The 16,428-nt window shown below is 40.1% G+C and overlaps 8 protein-coding genes across 8 annotated transcripts; 4 read left to right on the top strand and 4 right to left on the bottom strand. All coding sequences in view use genetic code 12, as the record gives it.

Moving 5' to 3' along the window:
* Window positions 1-874: 874 nt before the first annotated feature.
* On the top strand, window positions 875-1,702 carry CANMA_001974 (uncharacterized protein; the record flags this gene model as incomplete). Its single annotated transcript, XM_051813991.1, has 1 exon — window positions 875-1,702. One exon carries the CDS (start codon window positions 875-877, stop codon window positions 1,700-1,702), a length of 828 nt encoding a protein of 275 aa, XP_051672404.1.
* Window positions 1,703-1,780: 78 nt separating this feature from the next.
* MES1 (methionine--tRNA ligase) lies at window positions 1,781-4,021 on the bottom strand (the record flags this gene model as incomplete). Its single annotated transcript, XM_051813990.1, has 1 exon — window positions 1,781-4,021. The coding sequence occupies one exon, from the start codon at window positions 4,019-4,021 to the stop codon at window positions 1,781-1,783; it is 2,241 nt and encodes a 746-aa protein (XP_051672403.1).
* A 161-nt stretch (window positions 4,022-4,182) lies between these two features.
* CANMA_001972 (glutamyl-tRNA(Gln) amidotransferase subunit) lies at window positions 4,183-5,538 on the top strand (the record flags this gene model as incomplete). Its single annotated transcript, XM_051813989.1, has 1 exon — window positions 4,183-5,538. One exon carries the CDS (start codon window positions 4,183-4,185, stop codon window positions 5,536-5,538), a length of 1,356 nt encoding a protein of 451 aa, XP_051672402.1.
* A 203-nt stretch (window positions 5,539-5,741) lies between these two features.
* On the bottom strand, window positions 5,742-6,563 carry CANMA_001971 (GTP cyclohydrolase I; the record flags this gene model as incomplete). The annotated part of the gene is made up of 1 exon (XM_051813988.1): window positions 5,742-6,563. One exon carries the CDS (start codon window positions 6,561-6,563, stop codon window positions 5,742-5,744), a length of 822 nt encoding a protein of 273 aa, XP_051672401.1.
* Window positions 6,564-6,759: 196 nt separating this feature from the next.
* On the bottom strand, window positions 6,760-10,578 carry SSD1 (mRNA-binding translational repressor; the record flags this gene model as incomplete). Its single annotated transcript, XM_051813987.1, has 1 exon — window positions 6,760-10,578. The coding sequence occupies one exon, from the start codon at window positions 10,576-10,578 to the stop codon at window positions 6,760-6,762; it is 3,819 nt and encodes a 1,272-aa protein (XP_051672400.1).
* A 2,541-nt stretch (window positions 10,579-13,119) lies between these two features.
* On the top strand, window positions 13,120-14,022 carry CANMA_001969 (uncharacterized protein; the record flags this gene model as incomplete). Its single annotated transcript, XM_051813986.1, has 1 exon — window positions 13,120-14,022. One exon carries the CDS (start codon window positions 13,120-13,122, stop codon window positions 14,020-14,022), a length of 903 nt encoding a protein of 300 aa, XP_051672399.1.
* A 233-nt stretch (window positions 14,023-14,255) lies between these two features.
* On the top strand, window positions 14,256-15,632 carry ASH2 (Ash2p; the record flags this gene model as incomplete). Its single annotated transcript, XM_051813985.1, has 1 exon — window positions 14,256-15,632. One exon carries the CDS (start codon window positions 14,256-14,258, stop codon window positions 15,630-15,632), a length of 1,377 nt encoding a protein of 458 aa, XP_051672398.1.
* Window positions 15,633-15,640: 8 nt separating this feature from the next.
* CANMA_001967 (uncharacterized protein) lies at window positions 15,641-16,369 on the bottom strand (the record flags this gene model as incomplete). The annotated part of the gene is made up of 1 exon (XM_051813983.1): window positions 15,641-16,369. One exon carries the CDS (start codon window positions 16,367-16,369, stop codon window positions 15,641-15,643), a length of 729 nt encoding a protein of 242 aa, XP_051672397.1.
* Window positions 16,370-16,428: the final 59 nt, after the last annotated feature.

The raw sequence follows: 16,428 nt of genomic DNA, 5'->3' as shown, positions 1-16,428 counted from the left end.
TTTTATGTTTATTGTTATAAAGTAGAATGTAGGTGATTGGGGTATGTTTCTGCAGTGATGGTGAAGATGAGTGGTGTTTGAAGCTGTTGTTGACAAGGACCAGCCCTTTTTTAAATAATGATAATGGGTTGTAGCTATTAAAAGTGGTGAGATTGTAAGAGTAAATCAAATGACATAAAAAAAAAAATAAAAGAAAGGAGGAGGATTTATACAATTTAGATGACTTGGATTATTGTTTCCGTTTTTTTATTTAAGAAAACAAAAGGTGGGGATTTCTTTCTTTTGTCTCTTTGTTCTTAGATTTTTGTTTTTTAATAACCAGGGAGGTCATGTGACTGAGTCAGTTGATTCTCCTTTTTTCCCCGGGTTTATTTTTTTGTTTTGGTTGAAATCAGATGATTTTGATACCGAAGTTTTCAAGTACCCGAAATAACATTAACTCCGACTGAACTTCTGATTCCTGGCAATTTGATTTCAATTTTGATAATTCTTGGTGTAGACTATTATTTTGAACTCGTGATTACGTCATTGATCTTGATTGCATCGTTTTTCACACAACCGTTGTGGAACATCAAAACGTACTTTAACTGGAAAAGATGCAATGTATGTATATATATATGTGTGTGTGGGGGGAATAAGTATTATTGCGAGATGGTGGGACTTGTCTCTTCGCCGACAGTTACAGGTTTATTCTATTCTCTGTGGAGTCTTTCTTTTGGCTTAAAGACAAAGATTCATTCTGGTCTCTGTTCTCTGAGACTAACTCCGTTCGAATGCTAGTCCGTCGGAGCTTACAAAACACGTTTTCATTACACACTCCTTGACAAAATTGACACCTGAATTCGTAATCTTATTGACAACACCAAAGGCCATCATGACTTCTGAACAAGCATACTACAACACAGGCTATAAGAAGTCTATTTCTGATACCCACGCCATAAGGACGGTGGAAAACTCAGTTGAATACATCACCAATGTGCTTCAACCTGATTTTAAAGTATTGGACGTTGGCTGTGGACCTGGGTCAATTACTATCGACATTGCCAAGAACTACTTGAGCCAAGGTGGATCAGTAATTGGTATTGAGCCAACCCCAGAAGTTATCGATACCGCCAACAACTTGAAACAGTCAATTGCTGCTGATGTCGACAATGTATCGTTTCAAATTGGGTCAATTTACAAATTGCCCTTTGACGACAACACATTTGATTTAGTGCATGCCCATCAAGTTGTCGTTCATTTGGAGGACCCGGTAAAAGCATTGAAGGAGTTGGCTAGGGTCACCAAACCAGGGAAATACGTTACGGTGAAGGACGGAGACTTAGACTCTATTCTTATTTATCCACCCAAATACGATGTGCTTAAGGAGTACCAATCAAAGGGTGCATTAAATAGAGGGTCCACTGATTTAAAGGCGGGTAGGAAATTGCTTTCAAGGGCAATAGAAGCCGGATATAAACCAAGCAACATCACAACTACAACATCGACCTTACTGTTTGCGGGACAAAAGGAGACCAAGAAAACTTGGGGCGATTTGCTCATCAAGAGGGTCGAAACTGGAGGCGAAGTATTTGTGGTTGATGATGAGAAAAAGAATGAAGAAGCTAAGCAAGAGGTAATCAAGGTATTGCAAGAATGGAGAGATGATGAGACATCAGTCTGGAGCGCCATTAATTTCGAAATAACTTACAAAAAAGCCTGAATAGCTCAATAAAACATTTCAGAGTTATACGTATACATTGTATCATTCTTAAAGTATTTGTCTAGTCTAGTGCTAGTTCTACTTCTGTTGGCCACCATACAACTTTCTCCATTCATCAATCTTCTTTTCGTCAATTCTCTTGAAAAGATACTCAGCAGCTCCAATATTATGTCCAGCAAGCAAAACAAGTGTAAATTGGTCGGGGATGGACAATGCAGGAGCATTCAATATCCTATTGATCTGCACTGATGTCAGAGGCATGAATGGATAGAATACAGCCGATAACAAGTAGGCAATATTGATTCCAACATTGACAACTGCATCAATTCTATCGGGCTCTTCTTCAAAACTCTTGTTGTCAATACGATTCGATTGTAAAAATGCATTTCCACGCGCCGATAATGCCATGGCAATTTCCAACCCCTTTCTAATTTGAATTCCATCCATAGCTTGAATGTATTCCTTCAATAAACTGTTAAACTCCTCGACAAAGTCCTTGTAGTTTGGGATATTATCTACACCGTACTTGGGCAAAACACCATTGTACTTGGCATTGACAAATTTAACAACACGATTGACAAAGTTACCCAAGTTGGCCAACAACTCACTATTGTTCTTGGCAACAAATTCGTCCCACGAAAACTGGGCATCTCCAGTTTCGGGCCTGATTGAAGCCAAGTAATATCTCCACACTGATGATGAAACACCGGTCTCCTTGGCATTGTTTCCGAACACACCAACACCTCTCGATTTGGAGAATTTACCTCCTTCGTATTGCAAGTACTCGGTGGTGCTCAAATGGTGCAACTTGGTCCAATTATCACCAGTACCAATTTCCGACGCAGGGAAGACAACAGTATGGAACGGTACATTGTCCTTACCCATAAATTGATACAAGTCGACATTCTCCGGATTCTTCCACCACTTAATCCAGTTTTCAGTATCGGTTGCATCATTTTCTTTAAAGTAATTGGCAGTAATGGAAATATAACCAATAGTAGCATCAAACCAAACGTACAAGACCTTGTCTTCGTAGCCTGGCAATGGGACAGGTGTTCCCCATTTCAAATCTCTTGTAATACATCTTGGTTCCAACCCTTGTTTAATCCAAGAGTTGGTGATGGTTTTGGAGTTTTTGGACCATATTTCACTAGCTTCATCAACCCATTTTTTTAATGGTTCTTCCAAATCATTCAATTTGAGGTAAATGTGGGTCGAGTTTCTCACAACTGGTTTTGCCCCATCAACCTTACATCTAGGATCAATCAACTCCAATGGATCTAACAAGTTACCACATTTGTCACATTGGTCGCCTCTGGCATCTTCGTAGCCACATTTGGGACATGTACCTTCAACAAATCTATCTGCCAAGAATGAATGATGTTGTTCACAATACAACTGCTCGGTGGTCTTCTCCTCCAAGTACCCATTCTTGTGCAATTTCAAAAAAATGTCCTGAGCAATTTCAGTTTGCAATTCAGTTGTGGTTCTTCCAAAGTAGTCGAATCCAATATCAAACCAATCATAAACCTCTTTATGAATCTTGTGGTACTTGTCACACAATTCCTTTGGTGTGACGCCATCTTCCAAAGCTTTGGTCTCGGTTGCCGTACCATATTCATCGGTACCGCAAATGAAAATAGCATTATGGTTCCTATTTTTAACATATCTTGCATAGATATCGGCACTCAACACCGATCCAATAATGTTTCCCAAATGAGGTACATTATTGACATATGGTAATGCTGAAGTGATTAAGATATTACGCTCGTCTGGCTTAGGAACAATTCTTGTTGCCTGGTCCTTGACCAAGTAGTCCTTGGTGAAATTTTGAGCACCCGTGTTGGTTTCTTTAACTCTTTCAACCTTGGTTATTGATAATGCGTGTTGCACCCCTTTTTCCACCTTTGCAGCAAACCCATTAAACCAAGCGTTGGATCCGTTGACGTAGATTGGATACAATGACGAAAAGAGGATAATCTGCGAGGGGTTGATTTCAACTTGGGCTGGAGTTGCAATTTTAACTTGCTCAAGGTTTTCCTTTTTATTAGTCAATAAAGCTTTATACAACTCTTTTTCCTCGAATTTGATATTCTCGTTCGTGGTGTAATCCTTTGCCAAATATTTGACAATTGCATTAGCTTCAAATAATTCAAATCCAGTCTTTTTATCCTTCAACAAAACGCCGCTATTGTCATCGTCTTCAGACAACTTCACAACGAGTTTTGAGTCGTACACAGCGGCTGCAATGGAAAGTTTCAAATTGTTGACCAAGGCCAACAATGTCTTGTCCTTGGATCCGAAAAGTTCTAAGCTCATTATAGTGGGTGATATTCAGTGTGGATGATGACTCAGCTCAAGTTTTTATTTTATTCTCTAAAGATTTTTTTTTTTTTCACTGTTCTGGATGGAATGATACTCGGGATCTATTGAGCTCCACACTTGACACACTTTATACACCCACATATACACGCCCAGATATGGTACGACAAATTATACAGCTTCGACACTATTCCACTCGAAGTGATTCTTTCAACAGTATAATAACGAAATGCACAATTGCAGGACAGCATGGTGGTGGCTCTCTTACGAATACAACCTACGCATTGAAAGATAATATCGTCACCAAGGATTTCCCCACCACTGCAGCCTCGCATGCTCTATACAACTATCAATCACCATTCGATGCCACTGTTGTGAAGCTACTATCAGCGAATGGAGCAACGTGTATAGGTAAAGCCAATTTGGATGAATTTGGAATGGGGTCGTCCAATTTGAACTCATACTATGGTGCTGTCGTTAACCCATTTAACAAAGAAGCTGTCCCTGGTGGCTCTTCGGGTGGATCTGCAGCCGCAGTTGCTGGGAAAATAGCTAGCTTTTCCATTGGGACCGATACGGGGGGGTCAATCAGGTTGCCAGCAAGTTACTGCAATGTACTTGGCTTTAAACCAACATATGGAAGAATTTCACGGTGGGGTGTTATACCGTATGCTCAAACGTTGGATACAGTGGGTATCCTCAGTGAGGATATCGATTTAGTGGAAAAGGTGTATGATGTGTTGAATGTCGAAGACGCCAAGGACCCAACATCTCTCCCTGAATCGGTAAGGGATAATATGGAAACTACGCAACAGTTGTCACAGTTAACATTTGGAATACCGCTGAATTTCTTGTTTGAGGAAGTGTCCCACCAAGTACGTTCAAAATGGGTCGAGGTATTGGAAGGTCTCATCGATCTAGGACATAAAGTAAAATTCATCTCGACTAAAGCGATAATAAAGGCATTACCTGTCTACTACGCAATCGCTACTTCTGAAGCCGCGTCTAATTTGGCTAGGTATGACGGAACCAGGTACGGCTACACATCAAGACCATTGAATGTCAATGATGAGCCAATGGACTTGATTTTTAAAAACAGAACCGAATCTTTGGGTCCGGAAGTGCAAAGACGAATACTATTGGGCAACTACACACTAAGTTCTGAGTCGGGCCATCATTACGCACACGCTACACAATTACGCGAAAAATTGACAAGACAACTATCATCGGCATTCAAAATGAAGCATCCTCTCTTGCAAGATCAGTATAATGAAGACGGGTGCGATTTGATGATATCTCCAACAGCAATAGATGTTGCTCCTACGGTAAAAGAAAGCACGACGAAAAATGCTGAAAATTTACTTCATGAATACATAAATGACATTTTCACAGTACCGGTTTCACTTGCTGGCTTGCCGGCAGTTTCTGTGCCATTCAATGGCATAGGCATTCAAGTAGCAGGTCAATATGGGGATGATAAACTTGTTTTACATGCAGCAAAGATAATCAAATGAATTGCATAAAACAATAGCAAAACAATGGTTATATATATATAAACAATATTTAGATCTTGTATAAGTTGAATTATCGTAACTCGTTAAACAAAAGAAAGAAAAAGAAAAATAGTACCACCCCCTACTCCTTCCACACTCGTATCGTCTGTGTTGAACTAAACTCTGATACAAGCAGCAATAACCAAGCTCCATTTTCTACAGTTTTACTTTCTCCCCAACAATGTCAAAAACTCTTCTCTTGTCTTTTGGTGGTCTCTAAAGCACCCAAGCATACAACTAGTAGTTGTTGAACTACCAGTCTTTTGTACACCACGACTCACCATACACATGTGTGTGGCTTCCATAACCACAGCAACACCACGGGGTTTCAAAATCTCACTCAATGCCATGGCAATCTGTTTGGTCAATCTTTCCTGGACTTGGAATCTCCTGGCATACATTTCTGCTAATCTAGCTAATTTACTCAACCCCAAGACCCGCTTGTTGGGAATATATCCTATGTGCACTTTACCAAAAAACGGAACCAAATGGTGCTCGCAAAGCGAATAGATTTCGATATCTCTCACAATCACCATCTCATCATGGTTCTCTTCAAAAACTGCATGTTTAATCACATCACGGATATTATCTTCGTATCCTTTGGTGAAGAATAACATGGCACGAGCATATCGTTCAGGCGTCTCCAAGATCCCCTCACGACTCGTGTCCTCGCCTAATTCGGTCAAGATTGTCCGCACAGCGTCGGCAATACGCTTTTCCCGCTCAACTGCCTCTTCTGGAGTTTGGTCAATACGTGAGCGTGCGCCATGCGAGGGCCATGATAGACCATCGGAGTCAATTGGCGGGTTGAGGATCAAGGGCGATGCTGGTCTAGTTTGTAGTGGTGAATTGAGGTCGAAATGCGATGATGTAATAAGCTTAGATCTCTTGGGTTGGACCAATGGTCTGGGTGAGTGAGTACCGTTGATGATGGAGTCATGCTCCCTCTTGAGGTTGTGGCCCTCATTGTCTTTATGTTCCGACATGCTTCAGCAAAGATGAAGTTCTAGTTATGTTATGTACGAGTGGAGTACCAAAGTCAAAGGACTCTAACTATTTTCTTTTATCGTTTTTTCTTTTTTTTTTTTTCATTTCTTTTTTTCATCTTTGGAGAGAGTTGTTCATTACTCATACGAAATTAACTAGATAACCGAAATATTCTTCTTTATTATATATACATAACTACGTAAATGGATTTAAAATACGAACAGTCAAGCATGGCAACGTCATACCGATTTCTGCTCTCAACAAAACTGGGACCTCACTCAACTCTCTAATAACTTGAGTATAGGAATCACCTTCAACCTTGGTTTCAAGGCTTTGCAAATATGGCGCCAAACCTGCAATGTTTGAACCCTCTGATTCATCAATAAGCGAAGACGAGTTCGTTCTTAGATTCTGAGGCATGTGTGATTGAGTTGGCAGGTTTGGCATCGACTTAGTAGCATCTTCATCCGACACCTCGTGGACCCTTTTCAAGGGTGGCATCGTCAACTTTGGAGGCTCCAAGTTCATCTTTTGTAACTTCTCGACAATTGAATCCTCGCCTGATTCCTTCTTCTCCAAAATGGCCCTATTCTGAATCTTGGCAGCCTGCGCGGACGAAGTTCTGTACTTATTCTTTATCGAGTTTCGATAGGACAACGAAGTTGCTTCATCAGGCGGGATGTAAGTTGCTGAATCAACACCCTTTTCCCAAAATAGTTCCAAAACCCGGTTTGTCTTGTCAAACTCGGCCTTGGCAAGAGGTAACTGATCTCCGTGGACTCTCTTTTCAATACCAAATTCGGGTATGAACACGTCAAATGACGACTCATAGACCTGAATTACAGTACCCATGCACAACAACTGGCCAGCGCTTTCACTCAATTCATTGATGGTTTGTGACAACAAGAGATGGATGGCTTGTTCTTGAGCGCTAGCAGCGCAATCCTTTTTGAAATTGCAATAATCAGCCAATGCTTTTAAAGAATCAACATCTTTCTCCTCTTCTTCTTTGTGCAACACCGCCTTTAATTGCCTGTGCACAATCAAATCAGCATAACGTCTCAAAGGCGCAGTGAAATGTGTATACAAGGGCAAGTTGTAGTAGTAATGACCATAACTATCAGGATCTTGCTTTCCAGCAACGTAGTACTTTCCACGAGCCATGCACTTGTACAATAAAATCTCCACACACTGTCTCTTAACAGGATCCTCAATCTTCAACAATGAATTCTGCAAAGTGGCGGCATCAGTAGTATCGATCTTGAAACCCAAGTTAGTCGCTTTGCGTACGAATGTTTCTATCTTTTGCAACGTAGGCAATCCTTGACGACGCAAAAATGCCTTGTTGCCCAAGCCAACCTGAACTTTTGCAGCAATGGCAGAATTCACCTTCAACGCGATTTCCGAAACAACATCACGAGCCAAACTGTCATCGAAAATATTCAAACTCAAAGCAACTTTTTCATCATCCAATTGGTCCAACAAGGTCAAATTTGGTGTAATTCCTAAGCTTCTATTTGCCAAACGCTGACGGCGAAACTCCTTCGCAATCAAGCTAAAGGTTCTGATGTAGTCGGAAGTGGCAGACGAAATAGTGTCGACAGGCTTGTTTTCTAAAATTTTATCAAAAAAGTCGTAGTTGACAATTTGCTTGGGGACAATTACTGACTCATGGATAAACAAGTCCTCAACTTCGAAATTGGTGGTGTCGATTTCAAAAACCACCGACAATGCCAAATTCTTCACATTTTCCTTAAACGAAATCAATTTGTTGACTTGCTGTGGGTATAAATGAACCACTTTCTGGGGAAGGAAAACCGAGGATGATCTCTTTTTCGACTTACGATCCAACACTGACCCAGGCTTAACAAAGTATGATACGTCTGAAACATGGAACCCCAATTCAATCTTTGTATTAGACAACCTTTTCACATGTAAAGCGTGGTCGACAAACTGGCCATTTGGAGAAAATGCAATAATATAGTCATTCAAATACTCTGTTCTGCTCGAGTTCTCCAATTCTGATTCAACAGATGGCAAATCAAAAGTACCAAGAATTTCCTCGTCGTCGAGTTTGTCATTAGGATATTCATCACAAAGAAAGTTGTTGTCTCTCAAGATAGAGTCGACTTCGATGTCAGGGCTGTCAATCTTTCCCAATTTGGATACCAAAGTTCCGAAAGGATGCAATGATGTAATGGGCCATCTCTTGATTGACGCGACAAATAACTGGTCAGCATATTTTTCGTGGTTGCTTACAAAGTCAGCAGGAGCCTGCTCTGTTGGGATAGCAATCAATGGGACTTTCTTATCGGTAGGCTTGAACCATACAATTTTTGGCGCTTTGGGTGTATGAACCGATGGCTCGTTTCCTGACTTCTTGTCTCTTGCGGCTTGTGCAGCCTGGGCCGGTCTCAACAAACCCAATGTACCAGCAAACAATTGACCTGGAATTCTATCAACCACGGCCACAACATGTCCGGCATATAAAGGTTTAACCTCGTCATTTATTTCCTCTTCTTCAACCAAAAGTAAAGACTGTCCTTCGACCTCAACGTCGTCATTCTTCTTCATTGTTGGTCTTTGCTTAAGTGACCCTCTTCTTCCCAATGATCCTTCTTCGCTCTTTTCGTCCTTGCTCTCAGTGGCGGAACCTGCTCCAGTGGTTGTGGGTGCTGAAGTAGCGTCATTATGTATATCATCATTCAAGGGCCTGGTATTGTGGTCTTTTCTTCTCTTCTTTTCTTCTTTCTCCTTCTTTGACTCCCATACTTCATCAACAACTAATAACTCGACCGCAACCAAATCCCCTTCCAAAGCACGGTTACGATCCTTTGATCCACAAATGAAAATGTCTGCATCCAATAATCCATCAGTGGAGACATACGCATCTGATCTATTCTTCTTGTTAACCCTCAAAATACCAGTTACCAAACGACCCTCATTAATCAACTCGGGAAGCGACGATTGCGGCAAGTAGGGAGCGAAAAGTGATTTGCGGCCATTGCCTGTATTTTGCCCACCTTGTCCTCCTCCTTGTCCACCGGCACCACTGTTAGGTAAAAATTGTGAAATGGACGACACTGAATTTCCTCCGCCATAGGAACTATTACGTGGTCTGTGACCCGGAACAAAGCCCGGAGGTGGTTCTAACCCTGAAGATTGTCTATGATGAGAACCAGACTGAGGTGTTAAATGAATGTTTTGTTGTCTCCAGTTTTGATTTATACCCTCAGAGTTACGTGACGCAGTTCTGTAGTGTGAAGGCTTTCTATTGTGGCTGCCGCCACCACCACGTTCTGGGGATTGGGTAATGCTAAAATTTGGAGTTGGAGGTAACAAGTTGTTGTTACCGCTTGATCCTTCTTGTGATGGCGTTGCCGGAAACTTGAATGTTTGCAGACCATAGGCCAGGGACCTTGACCGGTTATGAGCTGCGTTGCTTGGGCTAGATGGATCGTTACTTTCCGGTGGAAATCTAAATGACCCCACTTTGGTGTCATCTGCCCCATCAGATGCAGCGTGCAGAGGACTTGAGTTTAGTCTGCTCGTTCTTTGTTGATCTGCAGCCGCAATTGCTTCATTGAGCGCCAACGAATGTCTTCTTGTGTGGCCATGGGCAGTTCCACTAGCCGAACCTGTTCTTCTATGAGTGTTGTTATTGTTATTATTGATTGATGAAGATCTGGAGTGCGAACCACGGTTGTTGTTGTGGTGGTGGTGGTGGTTGGATTGTTGTGATGAATGCAGAAAATCAGAATGCGAGGAAGACGACAGGGGTGGATACTCAAATTGTGGCTGCAAGTATTGTTGTTGCTGCTGTTGCTGTTGCTGTTCCAAGATTTGTCTTTGTTGTGCTTGAACCTGGTCCAATTGACGTTGTAAGTTGTATTGCTCAACCATCAAAGTGGTCAACTCTGAAGGGGAACGTCTATGGGCAACATGCAAGTTTTTCCCTTTCCTACTGGATACCCTAGTGGGTAAATCGTCTGAATTGTTTTGTGACGAGCTCATGGCTGAACGAATTGGGGTATATTTAGCTCAAAGAAAAAAAAGGTAAGGAGCGTGTTGGTGTGAAGTTGTTGGGGTATGCTATTGGTATTCTGTGTGTGTGTGTGTGACTCTGCCACCAAAAATGCAAGGAGTGACTAAAATGCAATATGGGTTCAATTAAAGTAGTGGTGGTTGTTTTTTTTCTTTTTTCAACAAGGGAATGTGTGTTCCTGATGTAATGGAAGTGGTTGGATCGTACGTAAGTGTTTCAACGAGTCAATGATTAGTCGTTCCTGGTAGGAGAAAAGGGAATGGCAAAAAATTTCTTTCGATCTCCTTTCTCCCTCTGAATTAAATTTTTAATTTTTAATTTTTTTTTTTTCTTTGTCGTTGAATTTCTTAATTCTAATTTTAATTTTCTCTTTGTTTCTCTTTTGCTTTTTTCCCAAAGGACACATATACAATAATACACACTATAAAGCTAACTGTACAATCTTAATCACACATATGTTTATATATATATATATATATGGAGGGAGAGAGAGAGAGAGAGAGAGAACCCCATATACAATTAAGTGCATGTGATACACAGTCTGTTTACTTAATGCAATAAACTTACATAATGTAAATCTCAGTCGATAGGAGGAGGTGAAGGAACACCCGGTACATCAAGAGACAAAATTGTTGGTGTGTGTTTCACTGGCTGAGCAAGCCTAGAATTTTCATTATGTATCCCTCTCTAACTTTTGTTCTCTTATTATTTTGAATACAGAGTCATTTGTTTTATAAATAAAACAATAACAATAATTTAAAATAGATGATCTAAAAATATCACCAAAATACACACTCAACACTAACTTTAGCATTAACATTAACACTCACTCACCAGAGACAGGGGTACAAAAACAAAAATAGGCCTAGAACCAATCAAACGTTTCTGGTACTGTTTGTCAATTGAAAAAGATGAAGGGTGTGGACAACCAATGTGAAAAAGAAGGAGAATAAACCCCTTGAACGGTATTCAAGACTAAATTGCTTGGACGCACAAAAACCTTTTGAATGTCCAACAATCTCCGAATTAATTATTGTTTTCTTTGTTCTTAATTCTTTTTGTTCGTTTGTTCTCTTTTTTTTGGCTTAGACTTTAATAGCTTACATTACGCACAAGACAGATAAGAATAGAGGGTGGGATGACATATCTCTGGTTGATCTCATTCCTATACTAATTATCCATCCACTTGATGCACTTTGCTGCCCTTGTTTTGCACCCCTTGCATTGTGAGAGTTTGCAAAACTTTGCTTTGAACTTTTGAACAAAACTTTTGGCAAATTTAATCGCAAGTTCAGTATACAGACGAAACCATACATTGCTAATGGCAAATTTTACCATCAAAGTAGTTGCTGTAGTTACTGTTAAAAGCATCTACTAATGAAACTTATCTCTTTCTCGACGTTTACCCCTATCTACAACAATTAGTCATATTATGAGCAAAGAGACTGGTGAACCTATCGATACGCACCAAGTACGATACTATAAAAGCTGCGAAGCAATTTTCTTGCAAGAGTAAGACAACATTGACTGCAAAATATCTATGAATATGGTTGGATTTTGTCATTAAAAGTTATAGCTATACTTAGGTACTTCTACTGGATGATTCTTAAAACCCGTTGAGACAAATCACAACGCGTACACTTGTGATACATGAGGGAAGTAAAATTAAAATTTATCTATGAAAGCCCCTTGAAGCAATCAAGCTCTTTTAATAGGTTTTATCCAAAGTGGATAAGAGTATCCACAGTCGAATAAATCAATGGGTATACTTTAAACCTACTATTGTGACGTGTTGACCAACTATGCGCTACCTCGTTTTTGCAACCAAAGTAGAATCTTCAAAATTTAAAGTTCCTGCCTCTGTCAAAACGAAAAGGCACCAAAGATTATATATGACAAAAAAGGTGAATGGCTTTTAAATTTGGAAAACAAACTCTGGAACAAATGGAGCGAAATGCCAGTTTCTGAAGTTTTGTTTACAGTTTGGGGCAAAAAAATATAATTGTGCTAAAGCTTCCTATAAATGCTTTCAAACAGCTATGAAAGATTTTTCCGTTCAATAGCTTGAAAAGCAATATCAGTATAAGTGCTTACAGTGCACTTGAGGAATTTTTAAGGCAAAATTTTATTGAAAACATGATTCAAAAGGAAATTGTATCTTTAATCTAGAATAAGAATTCTCAACAAAACGGGCGTGTGGCGTAGTTGGTAGCGCGTTCCCTTAGCATGGGAAAGGTCATGAGTTCGATTCTTATCTCGTCCAGTTTTATTTTTTTTTGTTTTTTAACTTTTCCAAGTTTAACTTCACTTTTTTACCTAATCCTGATCTCGACATTTGGAGTACACACAGTCTGAAGAGTGGTTGCTTCTAGTTAGCATTTGCATTCACACGTGTGAGGTTGAAGGTGTCTACAATCTATTTAATTTTTTTGTCGTTTGTAAATAGAAACGGAAAAACAAAAAATGAAACCAAATCTTATCGTCATTCAAAGCTCAACCACTTACTTCACATGTATTCAGCAAAAACCTCAAAGTCAACGATAAGTTGCAAACAATCGATCAAGTCGTTCATTCAAAGGCGTTACCTTGCAACAAGAACAGCCGGTGACTCACCTTTTGATCATTTGCCTAGATCACCGCCTAATCGCAAATGGATCAATTGGAAAACAACAACTGCATTCTTTTTACTTGGGGGATACTTGTCGTATAATGAGACTTTATTTAATCTTTATGAGAATTATACGGCGATTGATGAGAAACAATCACTGGCAACTCTACAAGCCTTGCAATTGGAATACAAGTTGAAGAACTTGCCCATTTATCAAAAGTTGGCCCATCCGAAGAACAACCATCAGTGGTTTAAATTGCTGAGTTGGGAGAACCTCGATAGAAATGTTTTGGATAATCAAGATTTATCCGTCAAGACTCAAGACGAGTACCATGAACCAACATTGACAAACGGAACCTTGAGCAAACCAGGGGGCATCTTGATTAAACCAGTCACTTTCCACAATATTGAAACCGACGAAGGTGTATCGATTATCCATGCAGGCTACAGGTTATGTGGGTACCCATTTATAGTTCATGGCGGGATAATAGCTACATTATTGAATGAAACTTTCAAGAGAAATGCATCATTGAGCAAGGACACCACATCGAATTTGAAGGACGATTTCAAAGTCGAAAACTTGACAATCAATTATAAACGTCCCACGCTTGCTAATCAATTTTTAGTTATAAAGACAAAGACGAAACCTAGTGAAGAAAACGACAAGAAGCATATTTTGTTGGAGAGTGTGATTGAAAATGAGAGTGGTAAGGTATTGGTAAAGAGTCAGGCATTGTTACACGACACCGGAAGAGCTACAAACAGGAGTAAAGAGAAGATAAAGGCGGAAAGAAGCTGGTGGTGAAATGCCACTAAAAAGTCTATGTGAATTTTTCGTTGGTTTTGATCTGCTTTGTAATTGCTATTAAGATGCAACATTCTTCTTATAAGATACTTTTTATAGCCTTTAGTTTATTTTAATAGTCTAATTTGGTATCATTGACGACTGTACTCACTATCGACGCATGTAATGCAGCGGAATATAGCCAAAAAAAAAAATAGAAAATAACATTGCACACCAAACATCACTTTTCCACCATGAGACAAGGCTTTTCCGAGGAACCATCAATTGAGCCACAAGTTCAAGCTGTTCAAGATGGTGGTAGTGTCACAAGACTAGACGAGACATCTCTTAACAACCAACAGTCTCAAGCCGTACAGAAACAACACAATGTTGTTATACAACCGAGATTACGACCAATGCCATTCAAGCTCCAGGATATACAAGCACCAGCTTTGCCAGTACCGACTGAGGTGTGCACTGTAAATGGGGTTGAATATTTCCAGGTTGAGGATTTGCCTGTCAATAGACGTGGATTCAAGTACAAATTATGCCGACCAAACCCCATATTTACATCAAACTATTACTCGACAACTGACTTGCCGCCATTTCAAGCATGTGTCAGTTTATTTGATCGATCATCAGGGGTATTATTCAGTAAAGACTCAATGTCGGTTACACAATCTCAAGGGTGGAGATCAGCAAGAAGTAATGTTGGAATTAGAGAGGGGTCGTACTACTTTGAATTTAAAATACTCAATGTTGGTGAAAATAGCCATGTGAGAGTGGGACTTGCACGAAGGGAAGCCAGTTTAGAAGCGCCAGTAGGATACGATGCGTATGGGTACGGTGTACGCGATGTTGACGGACAATTAATGTTCATTAGTCGAAGAAAGAATGTCTGCGTTAAAGATGGCTTCACCACGGGCGATGTTATTGGGTTTTTGGTTGAACTTCCTCCATTGAAAGAACATAAGCGTGACATACAGGCATTTGCTGACAAAAAGAGAGAAGAAATGTCAACGGAGCACAAGTCGAAAAAGAGGAAACCCAGATGGAAGCACAAGAGTGTGGAAGAAAATGAGATGTTTATTGCACATGACAATATTATTCGGGACCAGATCCCGACCAAATCCAAAGGTGCTCTTTACTATGACCAATATGAATACACAAGAACCAAAACAATGGATCATTTATTGAATCCAATAACCGTGTTTGGTGAAAAAGCAATTATTGAAATGGACGACAAGACGAAAAACATACCAGTGATTGCCAATTCCAAGATACGAGTGTTTAAAAATGGCGTTGAACAAGATACGAGTATTGATAATCTATATTCATTCCTACCAACAAACATCGAAGAAAGAGAAGATCTCAATCTTGAGCCAAACGTCCAGCAGCTGCAAAACCCGGGTTATCGAAACACCGACGACAACACACTAGGTTACTACCCGATGTTATCAACATTTCAAAATGGTGCAGTAGGATTGAATGCAGGACCAGACTTTGAGTTCCCACCGCTGGAATCAGTAAAGCCATTAAGTGATCGATACCAAGAGCAAGTGATTGAAGAATGGTATTGGGACGTGCTTGATGAAGTAGAAGCTCAGTATTTGGATAGCTTTGATGAATAGACATATCTTTATAATGTGGAAGGATCGGGTCCTACTTTTGATAAGGTAGATTCCCTGTTGGGTATTCCATTGTTTCTGCAATAAACGTCGTAACATTTCCTATGAAACGCATCTTTTTCCAACGTATAATAACCCAATGTGACAATCTCTTTACATTGACAGCATATGAGTAGCTTTTCACCACCCTCTTCACTTCCCCTGCCATACCCATCGATTAAATATTGCTTCAATTCACACAAACTCTTGACCGATAATACCAAGTAATCGTTCAACGTAGCGTCAAACCATCCGTCGTCAATCAACCGATCGACAAATGCTACGGCATCTTTGGTGACTTTATTCTGTTGAGCAGCGACAATCTGCTGTGCCGAGGTCCTACTTGTCGAAAAAGCAAAATTTGGCGCCTCGATTATATCCTCAATAATCACCTTTATCGAAACAAGCTCTGTTGTTGTGTACAACGAACTTTCTTTCATTATATCGTCAACTATGGTATTGATGAATATAAAATGTAGCGACCCATCAACCTCGTCATTCTTCCGATCTATCTTAAACCCTTGCTGTGATATTTGGATATTGATATCTGCTACGTATTGATTAAGTAAATCTCGTGTTGGATGTTCTGCGACGCCTAATCGCTGGCAGATCAAAGCGAAAGCGTCAAGAAGCTCCTGTAACTTGATCGTCTTGACAGATCTGATATAGGTAAGTAGAACCCTATGCGCCTCTGTGTACATTGGAAGGCGAGAGGTACTCTCGATAAAATTGAATGTTCAGATGAGAGAAAATTGTTATG

The sequence above is a fragment of the Candida margitis genome (assembly GCF_024628925.1).
Source record: "Candida margitis strain CBS 14175 chromosome Unknown scaffold33, whole genome shotgun sequence".
In the NCBI taxonomy this organism is placed as follows: domain Eukaryota; kingdom Fungi; phylum Ascomycota; class Pichiomycetes; order Serinales; family Debaryomycetaceae; genus Lodderomyces; species Lodderomyces margitis.
Note: the sequence above shows the minus strand (reverse complement) of the source record. Positions and strands in the feature narration are given on the sequence as shown.